The sequence below is a fragment of the Bombus pascuorum genome, chromosome 6 (genome assembly GCF_905332965.1).
Source record: "Bombus pascuorum chromosome 6, iyBomPasc1.1, whole genome shotgun sequence".
Taxonomy (NCBI): Eukaryota; Metazoa; Arthropoda; class Insecta; order Hymenoptera; family Apidae; genus Bombus; species Bombus pascuorum.
The window spans coordinates 13,268,092-13,294,673 of NC_083493.1; the positions used below are offsets into that span (position 1 = coordinate 13,268,092).

Below are 26,582 nucleotides of genomic sequence, written 5' to 3' on the forward strand. Positions count from 1 at the left end.
AAATCATACAATTTACATTTTTGGAAACAATCACAACTTACTTAAATTGTGTGTCAAGTAGAACAAATTTTTAAAACTTTTGTTTGCTTACCCAAAAATATATTAAGAATTAAACTGAGATACTATGTTCATAAAAAAATACTCAGTTTTTATATTAGACACAATAGATTATAAATTAAATTTTTATATACGATTAATGGTTAGACTAAATTAAGATATATTTCAATTATCCCTATATAAAGTGTTTAATTCAATATAGACTGCTTCAGTATTCCTTTATTTATAATTTGTTATGTTTATATACTGTAATCTTGTTTATTATTTTAATTATATTATGTATTATAAATTATAATAATCTAAGATTTTTTAATTATATCAAAAACAATCCTTAAATGTATTTCATATACTTTTAAACTGTATGATTGGCAACAGTATTGTAATAACATACATGTATATGTATAAATGTACTTACATTTCTTCAACCAGATACCTCATATAGTATTTAATTGTATTGTTGGTGTATCAAGACATATATACTATATAAGAAAAGTATATTTATGTCAATATTATAATTTATTAATTTCTGTGCTTCAAATAATCATAATGTAATTTCTTAAACATAAATATAACATTACATGAATATATCTGCCATATACATTACTTGAAGCACCCTTATCAAATCTGGTTTACTTAATTTAAAAGAGATAATATATTTTTCTTATGTTAGTAATATTTTTAACAGAAAAATTCATTATATCGATGATTTAATTTTTACCTATAATTACTCGAGGTTATCGGCAAATTGATGTGCTGTACGATTTGGAGTGTTTTGAAACTGTCAACTACATTGCGCGTCGTGCGCACGCAAAGCAAGCGGCATGCGCACAGAACGACGCGCGACGTCTATATGCGATCGCTTGCATGCCGCTGCCCATATAAGGTAATTTCCCCACGTCCCATACTATGATTGGTTGGTATGACCGGCAGGTCACATCGATGATTATTTTCCATAGATTACCTATTATTGGTCCTTAGATGGTCTGTGTAGTTGTTCTACGACACCAAAGAACTTATCAATTGTTCTTATTCATAAGATAGTCCGAGAAAAAATCGTATTCTAGATAAAATGGAATGCTATATAAACGACCGGCATGACCGCATCACTCAACGCTTGCGCACTGGAACAATCCTACCGGTTCCAAAACAAAGTATACGCTTGTATGTATTTAATTCGTTGATTTACCATGTAAAAGGATAGACTGCTCGAAATATACGATTTGTTAATCAATTTTCATAAAAAAGGTATCGGTTTACTCAATTATGAATTTTTGTTAACCAGTGATCGGCCAATCAAGACAAAGTTAATCAGAGTGCGCGCGCGCAGGCGTAGGGATACAGGATTCGCAGAAAGCTAGCTAAGAGAGGAGCCTCCCTTCCCGTTCGTTCGTGAGCCGCGACCCCCGCGACTGGACACTGCGCCTATCCAGTTCCACCAGACCGAGGCTCTCGTGAAAGTGTAGGTTAAAAGTGCTTGTTTACGTGGTTCTTCTCACCGGCTACTATACACGAAATGGTAAATATCATACTATGCATGTATCCAACTTCCAAAAAATGTCAGCGATCCTTCGGAAACCGGTACATGACTTACTTTGTGGTTATGGCCGAAGCAGACGCGCCGGTCGCCATTTCTGTCCCGGCAATACGCCGCGAGAACAACTGCTTTCTTCTTTTGGCCATACCAATCAACCGATATTATTTAGTCACAATTATTTGTTCGAAATCGTTTGTGCCATTGATTTTCATACCTCTAACAACAAACCAAACATAATTAAAATCTCTCACGTAGGTGCATTTTTATGTGCCAATCGCGATTCCTTGCTTCCAGGAAACGGATGATTCATTTTCAGTTTCACGATACGATAGTCAAACACTCGAAGACCAACTGTGATCGGTGACGGAAAAATGATCGTATATCATTGATGAGTAAAAGCTCGCGGTTGTGTTGTAACGTTTGTCGCATGGCAATCGTCTCGGTGAATTCCTTTTCAGTTGTGTTTAATTACAAGAAACGAAGAATTGTTTGCTCCTCTAGTAGAAAGATGTTTTCCCGCTAATGTAGCATTTTTGATGGCTAGTCTCATTTTTTTTATCACATGCTTCAGTTTTATGTAAACTGATAAAATATTTTAGACTATTATAATTTCTTCGACCAAAACAAAATATAATAAAAACGCAAAAATAACTTTTTTTTTTTTTTTGCTTGATTTTAATAGTGCCGATCATATAAGGACTTGTTCCTTTCTGTTCCCGTATATCTAACATCGATCTTATTGAACACTATAAAATATATTTAAGTATTGTTATCGGCATGTAATTTCGCCTTCAGTTCAAACATTTCTTGAATTTTGTCGTAATTGCCAAAAATTTATATAACGAATAGGTTATGCCAGATTGAAAATTTGTACCAATTTTCTCGTGTGATGTCGAAATATTGAACTTATTATCGATCAGTAACCGTCTATTCGCACTTGCATCGGTATATATATTTTAACTATTTAATTTTGAATCCACATTATCTCATTTTGTTTATTGTACTCTGTTACTACACGTTTGCAAAAAAGGACATTCCTATAAAAATTGTATGCAATGTAAATTTCGTATTTCTACGAGCGTGGATTAAACACATAGGAACGAAATATGCAATCCATGACTTATATAAAGATAAGCTTCTCGTGTTGTAGAATAGTTTCATTTTGGCATTTTCGTTCAAATAAAGTATTATTTATTAATTGCAATTATATTCCATATATGAAAGCTGTTGTGAAAGTCGCAGTTAATAAAACTGTCAGTGTTTTTTTTCAAATATCTTTAAGCTTTCTTTAGCAATTAAAGATTCATGTTTATAGAACGATTAGTCATGTGTGCGATGCATCTATCGAAGTTCCGGAAGAATTCATTAAGTAGTCGCGTTCCGTTTCCGGCAAATTGGCGACAGAAAATTAACCATGTGAAACTGGCACAAGTAGTAACTACCGTTCTCCGAATACATTTTAAATATTTATGCTAGCTACCGATAGACGCTGTATCCTTGGTAATGAAGAGCTGAGTTTCCTTGCGAAACTAACCCTCTCCCACTCTTTTGCTTCGAGGATGACAGTGAACTACAAGAGTTCTGGTAGAGAGGGAAAAATTCAATGAGCCCGTAAGGAGGTCGGTTCTTGCAGGCCAGTGACTCTCAAAGTTCACTGACGCCTTCATAAACGTGATGAATAAGCTGATTATCCTTAGCAAAGCGATGATTAATTTTACTCGGTATTCCTTATTCATAATCGTCTAACCTTTTCTCTTTCGTATTACCATTTAAAATGTAGCTATTAATCTTCTTTAATTAATTTATTTCATTGCACTTTTCATCATGCATTTGAGATCCTCGTGAAGAAAACGCCTACCATTAGAAATCAAGGGAATTGGGGTAATTAGAATCTAAAGCGAGTGAAGATGGCTGAATTTAAACATGTAAACGAACCAGATTTGTCGACAGATTTTATACAATTTACACGTTTTCGAGTGATATCTTACCTTTTTTGTAGTAAGGATTGAATATTTACTGTCCTTTTAGTACCGTTAAATCATTAAATAATATAAAGTTGTATATGTAAACGATTAGTATACTCAACAGTTAAACAATCGACCAAGTCGCTCCTCATCGGTGAATCATCTTCCGTTTGACCTTGTGCCACACACAAGAGACGTTTACAACAACGCCCTAGAGGGAGCCAAGTCTGGCCCTAACCGGCATCCCCTGTCGTGCCAGAATATCGACCGAGGAATTGCATCCTCCATCCACTGGCTATCCTCCAACCACGTTACACTTTTCGTCGAACCCTTTTGCACCCCATTCGACCCTTACGTTCATTATGCCGAAATAGACAAAAGCTTTGACCATTCGTAAAGGATGTATTTACAATGAAACGTGGTCACCAATCGGAAGAGACGAATTAATCTTACATTATTTCTTATGTATATTGTTATTTCTATTTGATTATTAATGACTTCCGCGTGTATAGTAATCGTTATAAATAATAATATGAAATAAATTTAGTCGAATCGTCATTCTGCATAGTTAAGATTGTTTATTTTAGTGAATAACAACGTTTTAGCAGGTACGTAGAAACTATATAGTTGATCTGGCAAAGTGTCTGTTTTATCTTCAAATATCGAATTACGTTTTGCCCGACTAATTTTAGCGATCTTGCAATTTCTTGTTTATACCCGTGAAACTGTTTGTTTTGTCACGATTCCCTGCATTCATTGCAAGATAACCAAAGATTTTTTCACAATTACGGATAGATAGACTATTAAATTGAAAGCGTTGATCCTAGACGAAAGGCTGTTTCAAAAATAACTATCCCACTTCGAACTTTTTACTCTGTGCATGTCGCCCATCTGTGATGTTACCTCTCTTTCTGCTCTCCCTCCTTCCTTCCTTCCCACTTTTCCCTATTCTGCTGTCTTCGTCAGAATCTCTATCCGGGTGTCATGTCATGGTCGTATTTCACAAATTTCCACAGAGTGGAAGAAACATGCAGTCGGACGGACCTCCGTACCGTGTGGCACGTGCCCGAGAGCAAGGGATAACTTTAGAAATGGACGTCGGATCTCTTTTAGCATCGAATTCGTGCGTGGGAAGACTTTATTTCGGTACGTCCCCTACGTTTGTCCGCGAAATAAGCTTAAACGGCCAGACTAACATGACGTGCGTAATACTGATAGTACCGATACTGGCACAATCTCATCGTCAGTCAACCACTTCGTCATAACATCGCAAATGCAGAAAGATGTCCGACGCTCGTAATCTATGTTCGCACTAATGCCGAAAGAAAAAATATTACTTATCTAAAGGAATGATGGTAGTAGAGTTAGGTGGGAGGTTGTTGGATGATAAATCAGCGATAGCTTGTAATAGATGGAACGCATAGCGAATGCATTATTAATTTACATTAATTTCTAATTATGGATATTTCAATTACAATTGGAATATTTAAACGAAAGAATTTCACAAACTTCAGAATTCGAATGAAATTTCATATTGTTATGTACACAGTAGAAATACATGTCATAAGTCGTAAAAAGTCTTACAAGTTTCTTGTCACCGATATCAATTTCAACGAGTATGATTCAATCTTATAAACAAACTTTTTTATCGGTCTCTTGTATGCAACCTTGTGACTCCATATTACACCTGATTCGTTTATGCGATATTGAAGATGATATATTACTTAGACTTTTTGACAAATTTTCTATCTGTGAATAATCAGTTACTTTAATTATCAATCTTAATTTTTGAAAAAAGAAAATGTGCTATGTAAATATGTTGTGAAGAACAAATAATGAAATGTTAAATATTAATAATTGTTTGCTTCTTGTTTGTTTGTTTATTTAGGCGTCTGGAGTAACAGTAGCCGATGTTTGTAAGACAACGTACGAGGAGATTAAAAAAGACAAAAAGCATCGATATGTAATCTTTTACATTAAGGACGAAAAGCAAATTGATGTTGAAGTCATCGGACCTCGCGACGCAGCTTACGACGCCTTCCTTGAAGATTTGCAGAAATGTGGTAGCGGAGAATGTCGCTATGGCCTCTTCGATTTTGAATACACTCATCAATGTCAGGGTACTTCTGAGGTAGTATTCTTAATACATAAATGGTAACGAATTGAAAATTATTAGTCGAAAATAGAGATTATTCAATTGGATTTTATTATTTTTCAGGCTTCCAAGAAACAAAAATTGTTCTTGATGTCGTGGTGTCCTGACACGGCCAAAGTTAAGAAGAAGATGTTGTACTCCAGTTCTTTTGATGCTTTGAAAAAATCCTTAGTTGGTGTGCAAAAGTATATACAGGCAACAGATCTTTCAGAGGCTTCTGAAGAAGCTGTTGAAGAAAAGCTCCGAGCCACTGACAGGAATTAGGAGTATTTCAGCAAATCCAAAATTATTAATATTATTGAGAGAAATCAAGTGAAAAACAGTACGCAAAATCCCTTCCCCAAAATAATGCTCTGTACCGTCGTCGCATTAAACGTTCACGTTTTTACACATTTTTCACGTTTAAACGAAAACGATTAAGTATTTGTGCTACATGTATTAGTCATTGGGGAGCGTAAACATTAGCAGAAAGGAACATAAAAGGAACAAAAAAAAAATATAAAGAAAAAAACACTTTTCATACTGCGAACGTTGTGTGAATCTGTCTGATATAATATTAATATTATACTATTATTATAATTATAAGATAATTGTAAAAGAATAACAGTTTACAACCAGTCAGGCAGTAAGAATGAAAGCATTACACTTTTGTCATCGGCTGTATAATGTTTAAATTAAATTCATTTCATAATGACTTCTCGTGAAATCCTGTTAGTAAGTCCCATGTTTTCCTAATGTTGTGTCAATTGTTTGGTTTGTTATAAAAGTAAAGGTAATTACTGTAATATCGTTTGTACATGATAAGTCATTCATCGTTTTATATATGAAATAAAATTTGCTTCTATTATTTTCTATAATTCTTTATACTGAATTGGAATGTAAAAAGCTTGTGTCTTAAATAATTTGATATATCATGTGGTCATTATAATCTCTGAATTATATAATTAAATTCACTATTTTTAGTTATTAAAATTTTGTAAGTAATATATATATATATATCAGTTTTTTTGAACATATTGCATTATACAATTTGACGTGAAAGTAGAGGAAAATTTATTAACTTTTTTCGTGTATATTATATTTACAAGAAAAATATAAACAAAAAGATCCAATGTTTTTAACTTTGATATTTATTAGTCATGCAAAAGTAAATTGTTATCAGCTTTTTAATCTGCCGACCTTGAAATTTGGTGTTGGAACGTAAAGCGTTTTTTTTTGTACATTGGTATAGTAAATAAATACATATAAGGGCTTTATACAACATATTAGTTCCTTAAATGCTTAATTAAAAAATAAATGTTCCGGATTTATCACTTTTCTATATAGGAGATTTATTTTTTAGTTACAGAGTATATTATAGCAATATCACATTTGTAATAGTCAATCAAGATGAATTTTGAATTATTGTTTCTAAAAAATATTTTCTAAATATACATATTAAAATTGGAGAAATGTTTACGTGTTTTTTTCCTCTGTTCTATAAAGTAGTGAGCGCACCTTATACTAAATAGACATTAATAATGATAACAAAATGCACACATCCTGAGTGCCGCGATTTTATAGTATTTACTTAATAAGTATATATGTAATATACACAATATTTTATAAATATGTCAATTTTTGTTCAATATCATTATATATAGAGCTAAATTTTTTAAAAGAACGTTTTAGTAAATATACATATGTGTGTGTGTGTGTGAACTATGTATTATTACATTTGTATTTCAAAAACGTTATACTTTGATAATATTTTTAGAATATATCAATACTATATTATATATAGTACTATATAAATATCAATATCCTATATATATACGATATATATATATATATTTGCTATTATGCTATAAATATATTAAATCCATTTTATGTATATATTTCTATTTGATAATATGGATCGTTAAGATAAATCTAGAAAATGCAAGCTTCATTTTAGTCATAATCATATATATGGTATTCTATTCTATACATGACGTGGTTTATGGTACTTACTTGAAGGCGTGCACTACAATCTTGACAGAATTTGCCGAACCATAAAATATTAAATGAAACACAAAAATGTTCGGTAAAGTATTATTATTTTGTGCGGCATGATAAAAGAAATGTGATTTAATTACTTTGATATTTTCTGTGAATGAAATTAATTCTATAAGAAGGTAATTTTATATATCACGTAATAAATTTATTATGACATAATAAAATACTGATTTCATATGTGTTGCTTTTAGACTAACAATACTGTAATGTAGTTCATCACTGATAATTTATGTACATAATATTAAATGTCATATAAGAAAAGGGCATTTTAGTTTATGTACGAATCATTTACATCATTCTTATTAATTTGTTATTACTTATGTCACTATTCATTTATTAAATGTATGGTTAATAATATGAATTGTAATATAATTTTGTGGATATAGCACTTACAATGACATCACCTATGTGTGAAGATGGTGGTACTTTACGAGAATGGGCACCTCTTGCTATGCTTCTTCAACAAATACCTGCGAAAATTCAAACTGGGCTCTTTACACACAACATTAATTTTACCTGTATTGATGCAGTGCCTGAATTTATAGCCATTGGAACTAACTATGGTTTAGTATATTGGTTTGACAGAGAAAAGCAAGACTTGCAAAGGCTTCGATGTGAGGTATCATACATAATATATACTTAATTTATGATGATTCTATATTTACACATGAGGTGCTATTTATTTTTTCAGAATGTCAATTCAAAAATTACATGTATTCAAGTGATATCAACAGTAGACTATATGGTTGCTGCTGGTAATGAACATGGTGTAGTAACTGTATTTCAAATACCTAAAAATCCACCAGATTCATTACCAGATAGTTTAAAACCAAAACATAAAAAACAGGTTGAAAGGTATAGCATAAGTGGTTTACATAACAGTGTAGTAACTACAGTTGAGTGGTCTAAGAATGGTATGAAATTATTCAGTGGAGATCAAGATGGTGTAGTTGTACTTACTGAAATTGATTTTTATATGGTACGTAATGCAAATTAAATAACAGCGCAGTTCCATTATCCAAAAATTTTTATGTTTTTTTATAAATATTCTTATAGCATTTGTCAAAATCATCAGAATTGTTAAATGAGAAGTATGCAGTAGTGCAATTAAGTTATCAACAAGGTTTATTGTTAGTTTCTACAACATTACGTACGATACTGGTAAATAGAAATGAGAATGGAAAGGTAACACAAGTTGGTCAGAAAGAACGCAAAACGTTAGTATTTAATTGAATTAACATCAAATTTTTAATAAACAGTAATGTTATAAATTAAAACATAACAATGAACGTATATTTTAGATTGGGAAGATTAGGTGCTGTATTTGGTTGTAGACAAAATTATGTACAAGACTTAGTAATATATGCTAGTAGACCTGGATTACGTCTATGGCAAGCTGATAAAACAGGGACTGTGTTAAAAACACTTATTTTTAAGGATGCTGTTCGATCTGGGCATACAGAAGTGGAACTTCTAAATCCAGCACCAGAAAGTTGTAAAAAGAATCGCGGGGAACCTACATTTGGTGTCATTTTACCTTTTTGTGATGACTTACTAATTACATACAGCGATGATATTATATATGTAGTAAATCCACAGACTATTGCTATAACGTCCATTGTAACAGATTTACGTCGTGTGACTAATGTTGCTTGTACTAAAGATGAAATATTTGTGTTGGAAGGAGAAAGGAACATAATACGTATTGCATATTATCCTGAAACTAACATGTTCTCATCAGGTAGATATTTTTATTAAATACTTTTCTAATATCTTATTCGAATTTTAACAACCAATTTTATTTGTAGAAGCAAAAAGTGCATCAGATCCATTATTGTCATTTGCTGAAATTAGTAAACCAGTTACCAATGGTATATTAGAATTAACTTCAAAATTAATGGAAAGTACGATAGTGCCAGCTATTCCTTTTCACAAAATCAATCCAAGTAATATTATTCAATCTGTAGGGTAAAGTATCCCAGTGAAAAAGAAATGTATTTATTTTTTATTAATAAATAATATATAAATTGTTTAAAAGTATATATCACTTTTTAGAATTGTACCAATTGTTACTATTGGCACTGATGTAACATCAATTACAAATGCGGAAGAAGCTGTAGAAGTACCAATGATGCCAGATAATTTAAATTCTTCATTAATAACAGACAGTAGCAAAATAACAGAACATAATGATATTTCCAAAAGAAAAAGCAGTGAACAAAATGAAAAACATAATGATAGGAGGCAAATATTCGAAAAAATTAGTCAACAAGAATTTGAAGATGTTGTATTTACTCCAGAAAGGAAAATTAAAAAATCACATAATAGGCTATTAAATGGAAATGGAAATTGTTCATCATTATCTGACATTAATTTTGATTTATCTGCTTTCAATAAGGACAAAATAAATGCCAATGATGCAAAGACGATGCATTCTTCTTTATTAACACTTAGTGTCGATGATGATTTTATATCAAAAACTGAAAGAAATCTTGAATCAATCCAACGTGATGTAGAAAATAAAGAAAAACTTTTGGCTGATGTTTTGGATTTTGATTTGTCAAAGTATATGACGAGCAGTCAAATTAGTACTACTAATTCAAATATGTCCCAATCTATTGATACAATTACATATATAGGTTGTGCAGTACATTCCAATAATTCTTTCACAGAAGAAAAAAATGAGCAAAATGAATATAATGATCACAGCGACCATACAGAAACGGAATCTGGAGATGAAGATGTCAGTTACCGTACGGAATTAAGGAAGTTAGAAGATTTAGGTGAATGTAGAAAAAAGCTTTTACAAGATAAATTAAACGAACCTTTACAAAAAGGTAGTTATGTTGATGGGAGGAAAATGTCACATTCAACAGGTATGGGTAAACATGAATTAGAAGTTGAATTTCATAGTAAGTATAATAAAATTAGTTCCCAACATATGATTACACTTTTGCAATATAAATGGAAAATATTTATTTCCAGTTGTACCGAATGAGTTTATGATATCAACTACAATTGAGGAAGAAGATTGGGTTTTAGTAAAAAATGATATACCTCCAGTTGCAATATAGAGCATAATTAAAGTATGAAACTACTTTAAATAGAAATTACTTCAATTTTGATGAATGTTTTCTTTTTCAAGCTTTATGCAGATGTGCCTTCAATCTTTTCTGCACATCCATCCGATGAAGTTATCTCACAATTAGGGTAAAAATGTGCGTGTACATTTTCTCACATTATATTCAAACTTTAATTAGACAATGTATTTTCTAGTCTTATTTTAGTGCAATTTATGTTATTTTTATCATAAACAAAAAATATTACAAAATATGCATAATATTTTATCAAATATTGTGATTTATTTTTTAATTATGAATTTTTTTAAATCTATTGTAAATTTGTAGGAAGAAAATTCATGATAATCAATTTTTTTTAAGGTTTATTGTTACATAGTGCTATAAATGTGCGGTTACACATTTTTAGATATATTGTAAAATGATATGTAAGCACATTTTTTTTTGCATAATCAATGTCATTTATAACATTCCATTTTAAATTTTTACGAAAAGTAGTCCACTTTTTGCCATTTGAAACTAGCAATAGGCATGATGATTATATTAAAACATAATGTTCTTACAAATATATATTAATTTATAAAATGTAGGAATGTTTAAAAGTTGAACGTTTGTAAACTTCTCTGTAAATGCATATACAAATTCAAAACATTGTAAGTACTTAATTTTTCAAATAAAAATACTTTTTAAATGGCACTCAAATTTTTGTTAGCATAAGAATAAGTATGACTTTATCTTACTATTATACAAAATCTCGATTTTTATCTGGATTGATTTTATTTACAAAAAAAATAAAGGTTACTTATGTATAAAATGGTTTAACTTAATAAAAAACAGATTTTCTTAACAGCAATAAGTAGATTCTGAATATTTTATTGTTTAATGACATACAGAATACTCATGAATTGTTCTATATGAGTACTTTATCTTTGCTCATTTCACTGAATATCAAAAAGTGATCACACTGTGTTAGCAATAATGTCAGAATATTTTTTTACTTTACTGGCCACGCTCATGTCTACATATTTATCACCTATTGCTATAATCATACCTCCCATAATAGAAGGATCAACTTTCGAAGTAAGCAAAATAGATTGACCTTTACTTAAGAAGCCCTTTAGAGCTGTTTGAAGCTTAGCTGTCATCTCAGCATCAAGTGGTTTAGCAGTTATAACTTCACATGGGACCTCACCTCTATTGGCAGCCATAAATAATTTAAATGTATTAATTACATTATTTACACTTGAAAGTCTGCCATTTTCTGCCAGTAAACCCAACAGATTTATAGTTTCATTACTTAGACTAACTTTTCCACCAATTGTCTGAAGCGCTTTTACTTTTTCTTTTCGTTTTATCGATGGATTCTTCACAAATTCTTCTAATTTTTTATCTTTCTTCAGAAGATCCTAACACATGTATGTTTTTATTAATAGTAAAATTATTTTTAGTTATAAATTAAGAATAAGATGTAACATTTATCATACATACTTGAAATTTAAGCAGATCTTTTTCAACATTATTTAATGCTTTTTGTTTTGAAGCTGCAGAATAAAGTGCTGTAGCATATCGTCCTTCTATTCCATATACTTGAATTGGAGGCTAAAAACAAAAAGACAGTGAAGTAACATTTTCATTACTGGAAATGAAATTAATAGAAAATATTCTAAAATTCTTAAAAGTAACTCGCATAATTGTGACTTATTAAAACATATGATTATGAAATATTATCCGAAGTATTAAATATATATTTTAAAGTTATGTAATTTTATATTTAATATATGTTTGAAAAATACCTTAACCAATTGTTGAGCAGTAGAACTACTAGAAAATGACCGCACCTAAAAAATAGTAATGTCTTTTGTTAATTTTATGTAATATTCTTTGGTCTTAGAATGTTTTTATTCAATCAGTACCATAATTAAATTGTCGGAATATTTCATTTTATTATCAACAATTCAATTTTTATACATTTTATTTGAATAGTAACGAGTGTAATAAATTATATATTAAAATAATACTTACAATTATCCTACTGAAGGACATTGTCATATATTTCGAACAGCAAGTATCTAAATTCGAGAACGACAAATGTGGTTCTGCCGATCTACCATTATATAATGTGAATTGTTTCACATAGATATGTAAGTGCATACACTTTTCGACCTAATAGCGACATCTCTAGAAGTAGTTTTAGAGTTACAAAATTTTATTTAAGGAATAATTAACGTAAAATTATTTACTGTAATTGCACTTTTATTTATTATTAGCGGAACTTTTATTTATTACATGACTATAATTACATTCATTACAGATTTATGTTCATACGTTCTTACATCTCGTTCGAAAATAGGTCGCCATTTTGTAATTACGTGCTATACAGTTTCTTCTGATATTCGTAAGAGGACAGTAGTGTATTGTAATTTTGAAAAAAGAGACGTCAGATCAGTTTGAACAAACATTCGATAAAAGTAAGTGGGAGATGCCAGATTAAAATTTATTAACTTCAGTAAATCGATATGATATTCTTTTCTAACTACATACATTTAAGGTATATCATGCATTTGTCTTATTCTCTCATATTTTCTTCTTATATATGTATCAATTGAAAGGTAACGAAAATTTTCCTATATCAAGACCAAATAAAAAGTTTTAATATATAGTGATTTATTTATTATTCTTCAAGTATGATGTAACGTACAATAAAATTTTTTGCCGATAGAGAATTTGGATGAAAGATTTAACATTCAAGTTTCTTTGCACCGTCAAATGAAAAAGACATTTAAGAATTCACCAAAGTGATGAGATCCTTATGAATATAACATCCATAACATCGATGACATGAACGTTAATTTTTATGCTTTACATACAATGTCATATAACGTTTTATACTTTCTTTTACATATTTATGTTCTTATTTAGATCTCTACTCAATACCCAGATTGATTCGTTTTTAAATAAAAAAACGATAATTTGCGTCATACACTAATATTCTCCGTGTAATATTTCGATAATTGAAATCGAACGTAAATAGTAATACAAAAGATGTCAAAGCATCACTAGCGGAAGGAGTCAATTACGTTTAATACCGTGAACAATGAAACGATAATAATTAATAATTACTATCGTTTATTGATACGTGGTCGTAAAACCAACATTATATATACTTTTATACAGTTCAATGTAACGTGTATACATATAGATGTATGTGTGTATATATAGATTTCACATATACATATATCTTTTTTCAATATTCATATAATAATACATTTAACATTAAAATGAACCGTTTATAGAACCGTATCGCCAATTTGTTATAAAAAATGACACCAGTTAAAAGCGTGAAATGTTTCCTTTTTATTAACTTATGTATAAATAACGACCTTATATATATGACAATAATGAAAAGATACGAACGTATCATGATTTTTATGAAATATAATTAGATAAAGATGCAATACTGTCAGAGACTAATACGATTAAAATCTCAAAGTATAAATTCTTTTTAATTGCGTTACTCTTATTGTGCATATGGGCGATACGTGGTTCACATTGGTCCACTATTGGGATGATCAACGTCCAATTCAGTTGGCATTTATTTTCCTACTTTCCAAAGTGATGCATAGTTTCTTATATGCTATCCGATCAGCGATAAATTTGAGCTCGTTCATCACAGTTCGGATTTCGAGTAGTAAATACACAAATAAACGACAATGTCACATCTATAATGATTGTTTTTACATTGACTTTTCTTTCCTTTAAATGCTAGATATTATGCCGTTGGTGCTGATCGAGGGACGAGAGAAAGTCTAATTAAATTTTATCAAGAAATCGATCTGTCTTCATAATTTTATGGAGCCTAGTGATCGATCAATAATACAACAACTCACTTGTACCGTAAGTTTAAGTCAGATTTTTCAATATATTTAAACGATTCCGCAGTAAATGAAACTTTTTTATAAAAATACCGAATATGTTTCTATATTTAGAGATCCGTACTTATGAACTAAATAAAGCTTCAGTATCAGGTTTCTTATCGACTAATCGACTAGAGTTGAATATCCTTTTGATTTAAAAATATAGCGAAAATTTCTTCTCCTTTTATCACTTAGTCTTAAAATTTACAGATAGAAAATTAAAAACGAAAGGAAATTAGGCATATAAATTATTAAAAACTTTTGTGAAAGGATTTCTTTAAGAGAAAGGTGGGCAAGTACGTTTAGTTCGATTAAACATAGTTGGCTCTTGCGGCGCAACAAAAGAGATTCAAAGCTCCGCGAAAGTAGGACGATTGTCTGGTAGGCCTGCTAGGCCTTTCGTGGCTTTGGTTCCATCGATGCATCCGTCTGCCGTTGGGACGGTTACCCCTACTTCCGGCACTCTGTAAAGCTGAGTACTTTTCTGGAAACAAAGTGCAGAAGAAATTTTCTTAGCTTTGAAAATTTCATAAACCAAATATATAGTTGAGTCAATATTTCTCGAACGAACAATTATTTAATGAGGAAAAGGAAGGGATGATTTTATTTGCTAGAAGATCTAGTCAATATACTTTTAATCGAAGAAATTCTTCATAAGATTTTTCTTTAAATTAGAAATGCTAATAGCACTGTATATAACGAATTTTCTTACGCGATACCTAAAAAACACTTCTCTTTACTCCTTTTAATTTTATATCTTTCTTTAACTTATTGACATACTAATCTTTTCAGATTAAATGTGAAGATATACATATCTGGATAGCATAGGTTTTACTGCAATTTTTATTCAGATGCTTCACAATTGGGGCAATTTTTCCAAGTCCGCGATTCTCACTTATCTGGCGAGCTGAAAACCATAGTGGGGTAAGCCAAGATTTGAAAATTTGAATTTAGTCACATATTTCAATTCTTACGAGTCCTCTCTGCAACGATACATTTTCATGACTTAAAAACATAATGAGTTATGTATAACAATAAATGTAGGACATTATTTTATAAAGAAAGAAATAGCTACGAACTGACTTAATATCGCTATGACTAGGCATTTGTGAAGTACATAGAAAAATGAATAATACTCAACTAGCAAAGCAATTAAGTTAAAGAGAATGGCTGCAATGTTTCGAATCACTTAGCGGATAGACTGTCCGGTTGTATCGATTTTCATAATGTACGGCTCTCGATGTCATTTTTTAATATCCAGTACTTTTCAAAGGAGCTTTTTCTCTGAAAGAATATCATCTTCAGCGATTATACCCTGGGAACGTATTTTAGAGTGGCGAGAAATGAAAATGCGAAAGGGAGAAAGATTGCCGAATAAATTATAGCGAAATGTGATGTAAGCCTTCTTAAGCGGGACATATCATCGCCATTAGTCCGACAACGACCGGAAGCGGTGCCATTTCATACGATGCCAGGCAATACGGAAAAATCGTACGAGCTCGTATCGTACTAGATGAAAAGACGACTTAACTCTACCATTGCTATGGCCGCAATAAATTGCGATGCCTGCTTGCAGAGATCTCTTCGCGTTCGACTTTGCATTATCGTAAAATCACGAGTGGTTTCATCGACTCCGAGAATCTCAGCGATAAAATATGTATCGTGAAATTTGAGAGTGAAAAATATCACGCGAACCGTGTTCGCTTTGTTATTTCGCGAATTGCAACTTAAATTTACTTTATCAAGGGACAGTCTTTGTAACTCATTCTCATCTTTTTCTTTTCTCGCTCTTTTTCTCTTTCATTTGACACGCAACAAAACTTATTTCCAGTTACCGCAGGTGGCCCCTCTTTTTTCTCGGAAAATCGTAATTGAAAATGAATTCCTCGCGTCCTTGACCCCGAAAATTGCACTCCAAGCTTGATGGCATGACGATACGCGTACATATTAATTGTATCAGCAGAAACAGAGAATCCTGGTCCAGCTACGGGTCACCATAGTGCCGGCTACAAAGGTTTACACGATCTTGTCTATCGAGATTGTTTCGCAAATCGTGACTCAAATTGCTTTATCGGTTCGCGGTCGAGCATATTTCCCTCTCTACCTTTGATTTTCCCACCCTATTCCCGCGCCTAGCGAATTCTCGTTTCCGTGGAGAACGGAGGGAACGCAGGAACGAACTTCCACGTTTCCATCTATCCTTGACCCGAAAGCTCTATTTAATGTTGAATAATACTCTCGCGTTCTCCGTAGCTTTTATGTATTTCTGTGTTTTGTATTTCTTGTTTACGTGCTTCCACCGTATTACATTGACCGGGTTCCCGTGGCTCGAACATCTTTTGGAAATTTGTAAAAGCTGCGCATGTGTCTTGTTTCCACGTCGGCAAAGTCTTCCGCCTAAGTATTTCCACTCGGAAATAAACCGTGCGTTCTTTTCTATTCGCGCTCTGCTTCCTCCCATCTCGTTCCTCTCTCGTATCGTTTCGCGCCGTTTCCCCGACGAATTTTCTCGACACGCCGCGTGCACACAACACCACTCGACCTGCCCTTTTACGAAATTTTACTCGGAATTTCCGACCAACCGCGGCTGTTCTCTTATTCTACTTCTGTGACCGCGCGTGATCTTCCTTAAACATGAATTTCCTGTTCGTAACGCGCGTTAAGAGAAATTTATGTTCTGATTCGACCTTGACCTGGTTCTTGTTCAATGTCAATCTTTCTCTCTCTCTCTCTTTCTCTCTGTTCCTCTCTAGTCGTATCGTTATTCCCTTGATAGGCAGGCAAAGTCTCGAATTGACGCTTAGGGGATCGAAGATCGTGGTACATGGTAATTTTCGTGCTATCTCTCTACCCCTAGTGAGACACAGGGGCGCATCCGAATTCGCTCATTATATCGGCAGATAATTAAGGTCGCCGTGTACTATTGAGACTGAGAAGTGAATCGGCATTATAGCTTGATAACTCTATACAGAGCTTTAGCCTGTTTAGAGCTAATACGTTTGTTCCATGGAATCAATGGGAATTGGCAAGAGCGAAGAGGTAAGATGTAGCCAAAGAGACGAACAGAGAGAAAAGGGGGATTGTGTTCTCCTTTGAAATCCAGACCTTGGCCTCTGGAGTAACCCGATTAGAGGCGGTTGAATAGAGAGAGGTCGCGAGAGAGCAGTAGAATAGGAAGAAGGATGGATAGTGAAAGTAAGGTCAACAAAGCAGGAAGAGATATTAGAGTGGCAAATAGAACGACGAAGCGTTCGTAGAACAGCATAATCGAATTAACGGACGTGGCGCGTTTACGTTTCGAAGTGAATCGAGTGACGCGAACATGCCGTTCGATTCTCTGCCGTTTGAAAAACAGTTTTACCTGCCCCTTGGAAAATATCTCTTCGGGCGACAAGGGCTTTTATCTTTCCGAAAAACGTTCTTATCGCGTGTGCGCTCTTTGTCAACCAATAGCGTTTGTAATATTATCCCCTCGAAGCGTACACTTGAGAAAAATTCGAGCAACCCTTGAAAAACGAGTGGAAATATACGCAGGGAAAGAAACAGGGGCGCTACGAAATAAAATTCTATAAACGAGAAACAAGGGAGGAAAAGGGGAGAATGGTAAACAGAGAATACGACGGTACCTATATCGCCACCCGACTGGGGCATAAATTCTTGCAGTTCGTTCATCAAGCCTCGAATTTCCTCGGAGTCCTTTTGGATGCTGCACAATTCTTCCTCGTAGAAATCCGGTGTGATCTGCTTACAGAGGACTATCTGCGAGATCACGTTGCCGATGTTGGATGGCCCGGCTCGAGTTTCTGTAACGAGAGCAAAAATAGATCTGCGTTGGTCGTTACCATGGCTGTTTGTGAAAAAAAAAAAGAAACGCGCGACGTACAAATAGACTGCAATTTAAGGGTGTAAAGATGCATAGAAAAGGCGAATATATAAGAATATATGAAATTATCCAAATTACCGTACTCGTTATAAAATTATTCTACCTACTTCAATAGGTGAGAAGAAAAATAGGTGTAATTTCACCTACGTTAATAAGTGAAATAAATATCTCCTTGGATTCTGTTTCAGTAGTTACGCTTGTGAAATATGAATTTCTATAAAAATCCGTAGTCTGCGTTCGTATAAGTGTTGGACCCTTTAACAATGGGGAGAAACTTTATATATATACACATCTTAAATGTCTTCGTATATGTACCTATGTATAATATTTATATATAGTTGAAAATATTCTTTTCTTTTTCTGTGTCTGATAATAGAAACGGAGAAAATCTCGAGGATAAAGAGATAATACTTTTCTAAGTCGTTTATTCTGAATTAAATTATCTTCTTTCGGCGAATACCTTTAAATGATAGATAAAACGTATGTAACGCAAGTAAATTTACGAACTGATAGGATTCTTCATTCGTTGGAATGTTTAATTCGTAAGAAAATATAGGATGCTTAGAAAAGTTACCGTAATATTCCGTCATATCCATCGGTACGATGCGGATGAGGTTCTTACTTTTGCAGAGCTCGCGCAGGAATAATTGCACAACATAAAAGAGCAGCATCAAATTTGGGCAGTCAACAGGAATCCCGATATCTGTTGTTCTGAAAACAGAACCCATTCGCAGGCTTATTATTTTTTTGTCGTCCCAAGTTTCCTCGTTAGGGATTTTGTCATCTGACCACTTTTTCCCTCTCCAATTATTACTTCTTTTTTCTCTTTGTTCGTCTGCGACTTATTTCGTAGCCGATAATTCCACGACCTTCCATCCTACGTTCTACCAAGCTAATTACCCGAGAAACACGATTATTAACATTTACAAAGACTCAAAACACGTCAGTCGATAGAATGCGATAAAACGTGGGACGTGGAGTAAAATCTTTACGCTATGATTGTTACATGCGAAATAAAATAAATTTTATATATTAAAAACTTAGTTAAAACACCTTTATTGCTGCAAACGTAAAATGTTTAATACCGTTTCTGTAAATGCGACATGAAACCAAGCGGTTCATTACGTAACGAGATTGTTTCGTGTTGGTTCGCGGCCAGCCACGGAATTTCTTCTTTTCATTGCGAAAAGGCGAGACGAAATGTGAGATCGTAGAATTATAACGAAGTGCACCGACGTGGCGCGTTCAACAATCCTCTGACCGTAAATTTCTTTTTAAATTGTGCAATCGCCACAATAGAGCGCAAGGAGTTAAACAACAACTCCTTGACAACATGCATTTTAATTGCAAAGTTACAGATAAATTGAACTGCAGTGATTTCAGTCTTCATATCGATTTTCTAAAAGCAAATATGCGATAATAAATCTGGTATTTTTCATTGCTAATGGATAAATCTTGTAGAAGAATTTTATTGCTTAATAAGTTTTTTATAGCTACGTTCTATATTTTCGAATTATAAGATTCCGATTTTAATGCAAGCGATGGTACTTAACAGTATGATATAGATAGTATATTTAATAGCGTGGTGTTTGGTAATTTCATAAATTTGAGAAAATTCACGTAAAATTAATGTTTACTAAATGTTTACTATGTAATAAATGTTTACGTGGTGTACGTAATCAATCTGTCGCGTGATACTTTCGTTTCCACTATTTTTATAAATAATCTGTGAAAATTCACGTACATCAAGCTGGAATCATAAAAGCAAGTAGACCTAAATGTAAATAATATATCGTTTTGCTTCGGTGTTTACGAAGTTTCGTGGAAATCGTTGGAGTAATACCCTTTAAGACTTTAGTCTCACGTTGACTCTTGAAATTGTAAATGGTTTCTGCGTGTTGCTCGGCTAACTTTCAACCATAATTTCTCCAGGGCTGTAATTTTAGTATCGCAAAAATCTAATAATCCAGTTTCTTTCTTTTCAATGACCGTTTATATTATGATTTACGTCAGCGGTGCCTCGCATGTGCTTGCTATTTATCGCTTAATTCCCTAGCGGTCTGTAAGTAACGCTTAACAACAAACTTGCTTGATATCAAGAGCTATAACAGCGAGCGCGATTACCAGATGATGAACTCGATCCTCTTATGTTGCTACTCTCGTTTGTCGCTATCTCGTAGGCAATTAGTAGGAATAAATTTTGAAACAGGCGCAGCGATCCGAAAGGGGAATTTACAAATGTTAAGTTGAAACCCGTAATTTATGCGTATTCTGTGATCTGCTTCGATTAGTGGTATCAAACGGAATTATGCATAAGCGTTTCGATGTAATATCGTTCATTGACGAAAATGTACACGTACCAATTTTCATTGAAAGGAAGAACAAAGAAAAAAAAAGAAAAGAAAGAGGAAGAAGAAAAACGAATGAAAAAGAAGGTAAAAAAGGCGAGTGTTTCCGTGTTTCGCGTAATCGATACAGAAGTCGCGTGATTTCGTAAGATACGTTGTACGAGATAGGCCTATTACAAGGCACGGAAGTATTGGAAAAGTTGTTTGCATGATAAATTAAACGTTCGGTATGTTGCTAAGTGCTTCATTGTGAATCAATCATGCTTTCAGCCAGGCTTGATATAATTTTGAATTCGTTTTCTTTTTCTTCCTTTTCTCAGCCTACGTAACATTCTGATAATTGTATTGCGTTTAATTTTCGCGGAGTAATTATTTAAGTAACACTTGATCGCGATTAGTGTGCGTTTGACGTTTAAAATGTAGCAGAATTTACGCAGCAATGTGTTACGCGAATGGAAATGGGGGAGACGGAGGGCGAATATTGTGTACACGATGTGTCGCGCCATAATTAAGTAATTATGTAACGAGAAACGTATAATAAACGAATATGTAATATCCGATAATCTAACCGGAGGTAAGGAGTTGTTAAAGCCAGGTGAAAATTGATTACGAATACAATTTAACGGGAATAACAGTTTCCATTAAAACCAACAAAATTGTCGAGCAATGCATCGAGCTTCTATCGAAGAAATTACGAGATAGATGACTTTTTCGGAGGTTTGTAATTTTGCAAAATTTATTCGACGAGTCGGAGATTCCGGCTGTTTCATTCGTCTCGTTGTAAATCGGATAAGAGGAGAATTAATGAGAATGCAGAAGAGGAAGAAATTTGTGAAACATTTAACTTTTCATTAAAACAGGCAAACTCGCGGAAGAGAATTGTTCAAAGGTGACGTCTGAGAATGTTTGGAGATTGGACGTTGGTCATCGTTCTTTATATCTCCTTTTCTCTCTCTTCGTAGGAAAACCAATCCCCTGGAATCGATAACATTCTTTGCAGCACAGTTCAAAGTAATAGGAACTTTCGTGACGCTATTATTTCACCCTTTCCCTTATTTGATTGTAGAACGCGATATTTTCTTGTGATGCGCGGTTTGATTACAACAACGAAAGGAATTTTGATATAAAAATACCAAATGGATGGCTTTTACTAGTATAGAGTCGATGACCCTCGGTTATACTTGTTTCAGGAATTCCGGTTGTCACACTAGGTCACCTAGACCCTATTCAATTTTCAACTAGCTGCTGTCCAAAAAATAGCAGTGATATTGAATCGAAAAAATTTGGGGATATAGTTTGAACATCCTAGAATATGCTTTGACAGAAAGAGATTGATAAACGAAGTGACATCATTCTTAAAAAAAATCTTTTTAGTTGTAAGCTTAGAAAAAAAGATATTTTTATGAAAAATGTTATAATATTTTTACGTTTTGACATTTCTCGCTGGAAATTTAAGATGATGCTTTCAAGACGCGATACTCGAAGAGAAAAAGTAGTTTTTTAACACACGTTTCAAAAAATACATTTATTTGGCATATCGAGGATGCATAATTATTGGATATATCGAGCAATTTTTGAACAAGAAATGCGATGCAGTTATTTGAAAAAATTAGTTTATTCACACACACACTGTTACGAAAATTTTTTATTTTACTTATATATGTAGAATTAGGTGTAAAAAAATATATAATAATGATTGACGAATGTACGTGAGATTTGCACAGCAGTAAAATATGTTCCACTGCAATAAAAAATACGTTTGAGTCAGCACGACGCTAAGACGTAACTAACTTTAGAGAGTTGCCATGAACTTACGGGATTCTTAGTAGCTGAAAACACTTCAAATTGATAGCAGGTTGTGCCATTACAAGCGACGTCTTGTAGATATCTCTTTACAAAAGGTAACTGTGGGTCACCAGGATCCATAATAATAACCGAGGGTTAAGAATGATTCGGAAACGCGATAAGATTATCAGGGTAATGACGAAAATGCGAGGGACTGATTTGGCTTTAAAAAGTCGTTTAGCGTCGTGCTTAAGAGATGTAATTTGGCGAATAAAACACAACGATAAGTATGATAAATTCCCTGGCGGATTTTTTGGATCTCCTTGAAACGATGCATTTCCGAGTCTCACCGAGGAAAATCTTTGGTCATATTGCATCGTTGCATCAGAAGCGGAGAGTAGCAACGTAGCAAACCACAAACGTGGTAGCAACTGTACGTACATATACGTATTGACTATCGTGGCTGGTTCGCTTCTGTTATAGCAATCTATTTATCCCGTTAATTGGAATCTCATTAACCGGAAGCAATTCGAGTTCGCTTCGCGCGATGTCTTCGTTTAACGCTCGTTTCGGAGTAATTGACATAAACTAGTTAATCAATCGTTCTCGGTTTCCCCCTTTCTTTTTATTTCTCTCGACTTATCTTCCAATTTCTGACCTCCCTTCTCTGCCCGCTAATTAGCAAGTTTAATGGCTTGTTGACACGGTAATTCTTCCGTGAGAATTTCATACGATTCGAAATATCGTGTCAAGGACGTAAATCGTTCTACTTTTTCCATTAAATATTTCTTTTATTATTACCCGTTCTAGGAAGAAAGCGAGAGAGAAAAAAAAAGATTGTGAAAAAGTTTACCATACCTTCGTACTTGTGGCAGTATGAGCTGGGACGTGTTTTTACACGCTTCTACGCAATGTCGTCGTAATCTCCGAATTTTCTCTCGAAGTTCCGGACAGTCTCGTGGTTGACCGATGTTTATCAGCAGATCGCGGAATTGCGCCACTTGGTTGTTGATCTCTTGAATTTGCTGCGAAATAAAACCGAAACCCGCGATTAACTCCGTTTCCCTGACATTCGTCGCGATAGATTCGTTCGCAAAGTATCGGTACCTAAGTTTCTCAGAATCGTAAACCGAGAATTTTGTTACACCACCGATGATTATTCCACGATACATCAAGTAACACGATGTTACTGTTCGTTCGAACGATCGCTTTCTCATTACGGTCTACGCAAAACGAGAATACGTGCAACTTCGCAACGAGAAAGAAACGTATTATCGTCGGCTTTAATCCAAATAATATAGTAGACTCGGTGTTCTAATAGTAAAATAAATAGCAATAAATTACCAAAAGAACAGCCTTCTCCGTTTTCTCGTTCTTGTCATCTTGAATTTGCGTTTGAACTTGAGACTGGCTTGCGGTATGAGTTCGACTCTGAATGTTGCTGACCGACGGTATTGGCGAATCCGTCATTATTTCGCTCTAAGGAGTACCGTTTGATTGCTAATTGCCACAAGGCAATTAACAATATAGCCGTACGATATCTGCGAATGCTGCAAGTTGTTTGCTACGTAAACACTAAGGGAACACCGTAAATATCGTGCGAATTCACACTCCTAACCACCGATGTTAATATACCTTGTTCGTTACTAATTCACGGTTATGATTAAACGCGTATTACCAGCGACAATGAATTACCAATTTTGCCCCTATGAATATTAATGAACATTAACATTCAACGTTTACGCATGTTTTATAATATAAATATTTTATAATATCCGTCTGGGTAACAAGGATCAGCTTTACATCGATACGAGATCCCATCGGTTTTTCCTTTGACTTTGAAGGAATGAGTTAATCCGACGTTGGTTTGGAACAAAGAGTATTGGAGAACGATCAAACACGCGAACAACATTTTATACTGAACGCCACGACGAACGAGATTTTCTTCTTTCATCAGGATTTTCATAGAAGATGGATCGAAGATATTCTTATCGTTAAATTAGGAATATCGAGCGAACGATATTTACACGATTTGTATTAGTCGAAATACAACCGCACGAACCGCTGACTGTGAGCTGCGAACACAATGTCTCTTCATATTCGGGGTAATTGCGGTTGGCTTTTGTCTTGTTTGCAGGAGAATTATCGAAAATACTGCTTCTGGTTGGCCACATTCCACCGTAACACGAATTATGATGAATGATACCGATGAAGTCGGTGGTAATAGATTAAAACGATTCACGACGCAACCAAATGGTCGACGATTGATACAGAGTTCCGAATCATTTGTGTTTGCGACGGTAGGAATGTGACATAATACGTCAATTAATCGAACGAAGCTTATTCTCAGATTATGAACCTGATAGATGTGATCGTGCTTCTGTATTTTCACGAATTCGTATCGATATCGCGATTGTATCGTGTTCGATGTTTGTTTCCCCTCAATGATGGCGTTATCTTTTCTCCGCGAAAATTCACGTGAAACGAAACGCATGAGACACGTACTTGTCGGTTGAAACGATCGCGTTGCACGCGTTTTTTTTCGTCGAAACGATCCACATATTTCTCGACATCGTTTACCGAGATTCGTGGAACGATATGCGCGCCGTGCCAGCACACGCGACAAACTGAAACGTGGGTTTTGCTCTCGAGCTCTTTCACTGCCGCGATTCCCTCTTTAAGAGCGCATGTCTGACTTGGCTTGTCAGTCTACTACTGTAGTATACCTATTACATATCTCTCCTCTTTTTCTGTCTGTCTGTTTGTCTGTCTCTCGTTACACTCATCCACGCACACACGTACGTACGTATGTGTGTCGTATGGAATTTTTAGTTATTTAATGTAAAATATTTTTACTACGCGTAGAATGTTCCTCCACCGTGACTTACGGAAAATTTTAACTTCACGCGATTAACATGTTTCGCTATTTGCCCTTTGTATTAAACGACAGTTTGATAATGATCAGTTTTCTCTGTTCTTATGTAACTTGCCTCGCTTTTGCTCTTATACGGCTGTGCATGTATAGCAGGAGTGAAAAATAAATACAATGCAGCAGGAAACGATAACGTGATGCAAAAAAATTACGCCGTACCATATTGTACGGTAAGAAAGGAGCAGAGAGGCGGCCTTTATGCAGAAAGATTAGGTCTTTGGTCAAAGAAAAAGTTAATACAACATCCGCTGTACCCGAACAAAATCATAAAACGTGAGTGGGAGACAGTAATAATGCTTCAGTCCTTTTCATCTCTCTCTCTCTCTCTCTCTCTCTCTCTCTCTGTGCAAATGCGTATTCTTTGAAAATATTATTAAAATGTGTATGGATTTACGGTTCTCGAAAATATCCAATTTTTGCTCTATTATTCGCTAACACTTGTAGCAAAGATGAATTTCCGCTACTCTAAGCGAATTTTTAATTAAAACGCGCTACAAATTGTTCATTCAAGATCCTGTTTTATATAGGAAGTAATTACCTAGAGAATTCGTATTATTAGCGAAAGGAGTCTCGCGTGCCATAGTAAATACAGTACAGGGAACGTCGAGATAAAAGCAGACATTTGTACGCTAGCAAACATTGCGCTAAACACTGCAATACTGTTACAAACACCATTTATGCTAATAGCGTTGACATTAAATCGGATAGAAAAGTCTTTGCGAAAATGTATTGAATTATGTTCTGTCTACTTCTTCGTTTGAGCAATTTGGATTGACAATTATGTATATCCGATATATCACGTATACGATAATTATCACGATGATATAGAAACAGTAAATTAACATAATTTTCGATTTCGAAATGACTCGTACGTTGTTATCCATTTTGTATGGCAT

The 26,582-nt window shown here is 33.8% G+C and overlaps 4 protein-coding genes across 7 annotated transcripts; 2 read left to right on the forward strand and 2 right to left on the reverse strand.

Moving 5' to 3' along the window:
- Positions 1-1,393: 1,393 nt before the first annotated feature.
- On the forward strand, positions 1,394-6,404 carry LOC132907718 (cofilin/actin-depolymerizing factor homolog). 2 transcript variants are annotated; one of them, XM_060961081.1, is made up of 3 exons: positions 1,394-1,573; positions 5,444-5,686; positions 5,774-6,404. In XM_060961081.1, exons 1-3 carry the CDS (start codon positions 1,571-1,573, stop codon positions 5,972-5,974), a joined length of 447 nt encoding a protein of 148 aa, XP_060817064.1. In that variant the 5' UTR covers positions 1,394-1,570; the 3' UTR covers positions 5,975-6,404. The 2 variants fall into 2 exon arrangements, with proteins under 2 accessions (XP_060817064.1, XP_060817063.1); XM_060961080.1 differs by lacking the exon at positions 1,394-1,573 and adding an exon at positions 5,342-5,365.
- Positions 6,405-7,580: 1,176 nt separating this feature from the next.
- Positions 7,581-11,520, forward strand: LOC132907685 (WD repeat-containing protein CG11141). Of its 3 annotated transcripts, none has more exons than XM_060961027.1 (8): positions 7,581-7,866; positions 8,134-8,366; positions 8,439-8,726; positions 8,804-8,964; positions 9,049-9,488; positions 9,556-9,715; positions 9,803-10,659; positions 10,733-11,520. In XM_060961027.1, the coding sequence occupies exons 2-8, from the start codon at positions 8,142-8,144 to the stop codon at positions 10,819-10,821; spliced, it is 2,220 nt and encodes a 739-aa protein (XP_060817010.1). In that variant the 5' UTR covers positions 7,581-7,866; positions 8,134-8,141; the 3' UTR covers positions 10,822-11,520. The 3 variants fall into 3 exon arrangements, with proteins under 3 accessions (XP_060817010.1, XP_060817011.1, XP_060817012.1); XM_060961028.1 differs by having other exon boundaries at positions 9,803-10,623; XM_060961029.1 differs by lacking the exon at positions 7,581-7,866 and having other exon boundaries at positions 8,228-8,361.
- Positions 11,521-11,662: 142 nt separating this feature from the next.
- LOC132907708 (ATP synthase subunit O, mitochondrial) lies at positions 11,663-12,941 on the reverse strand. The gene is made up of 4 exons (XM_060961062.1): positions 12,847-12,941; positions 12,618-12,662; positions 12,313-12,423; positions 11,663-12,230 (listed from the first exon to the last, which is right to left on the reverse strand). The coding sequence occupies exons 1-4, from the start codon at positions 12,871-12,873 to the stop codon at positions 11,784-11,786; spliced, it is 630 nt and encodes a 209-aa protein (XP_060817045.1). The 5' UTR covers positions 12,874-12,941; the 3' UTR covers positions 11,663-11,783.
- A 1,958-nt stretch (positions 12,942-14,899) lies between these two features.
- LOC132907704 (uncharacterized) lies at positions 14,900-25,549 on the reverse strand. The gene is made up of 6 exons (XM_060961057.1): positions 24,817-25,549; positions 24,099-24,304; positions 23,613-23,779; positions 19,196-19,332; positions 18,365-18,541; positions 14,900-15,222 (listed from the first exon to the last, which is right to left on the reverse strand). Exons 2-6 carry the CDS (start codon positions 24,222-24,224, stop codon positions 15,050-15,052), a joined length of 780 nt encoding a protein of 259 aa, XP_060817040.1. The 5' UTR covers positions 24,225-24,304; positions 24,817-25,549; the 3' UTR covers positions 14,900-15,049.
- Positions 25,550-26,582: the final 1,033 nt, after the last annotated feature.

Excerpts from the sequence above, each read along its gene's own strand:
- LOC132907685 (XM_060961027.1), top strand. The coding sequence starts at position 8,142 with ATGACATCACCTATGTGTGAAGATGGTGGTACTTTACGAGAATGGGCA. Across the intron at positions 9,489-9,555 it reads AACTAACATGTTCTCATCAG|AAGCAAAAAGTGCATCAGAT; the intron begins GTAGATATTTTT and ends TTTTATTTGTAG. Across the intron at positions 9,716-9,802 it reads AATATTATTCAATCTGTAGG|AATTGTACCAATTGTTACTA; the intron begins GTAAAGTATCCC and ends ATCACTTTTTAG.
- LOC132907708 (XM_060961062.1), bottom strand. The coding sequence starts at position 12,873 with ATGACAATGTCCTTCAGTAGGATAATT. Across the intron at positions 12,424-12,617 it reads CTGCTCAACAATTGGTTAAG|CCTCCAATTCAAGTATATGG; the intron begins GTATTTTTCAAA and ends TTTTGTTTTTAG. Across the intron at positions 12,231-12,312 it reads AAGATCTGCTTAAATTTCAA|GATCTTCTGAAGAAAGATAA; the intron begins GTATGTATGATA and ends TACATGTGTTAG.
- LOC132907704 (XM_060961057.1), bottom strand. The coding sequence starts at position 24,224 with ATGACGGATTCGCCAATACCGTCGGTCAGCAACATTCAGAGTCGAACT. Across the intron at positions 19,333-23,612 it reads ATACTGCCACAAGTACGAAG|AACAACAGATATCGGGATTC; the intron begins GTATGGTAAACT and ends TTCTGTTTTCAG. Across the intron at positions 18,542-19,195 it reads GGATATGACGGAATATTACG|AAACTCGAGCCGGGCCATCC; the intron begins GTAACTTTTCTA and ends CTCTCGTTACAG.
- LOC132907718 (XM_060961080.1), top strand. Across the intron at positions 5,687-5,773 it reads AATGTCAGGGTACTTCTGAG|GCTTCCAAGAAACAAAAATT; the intron begins GTAGTATTCTTA and ends ATTATTTTTCAG.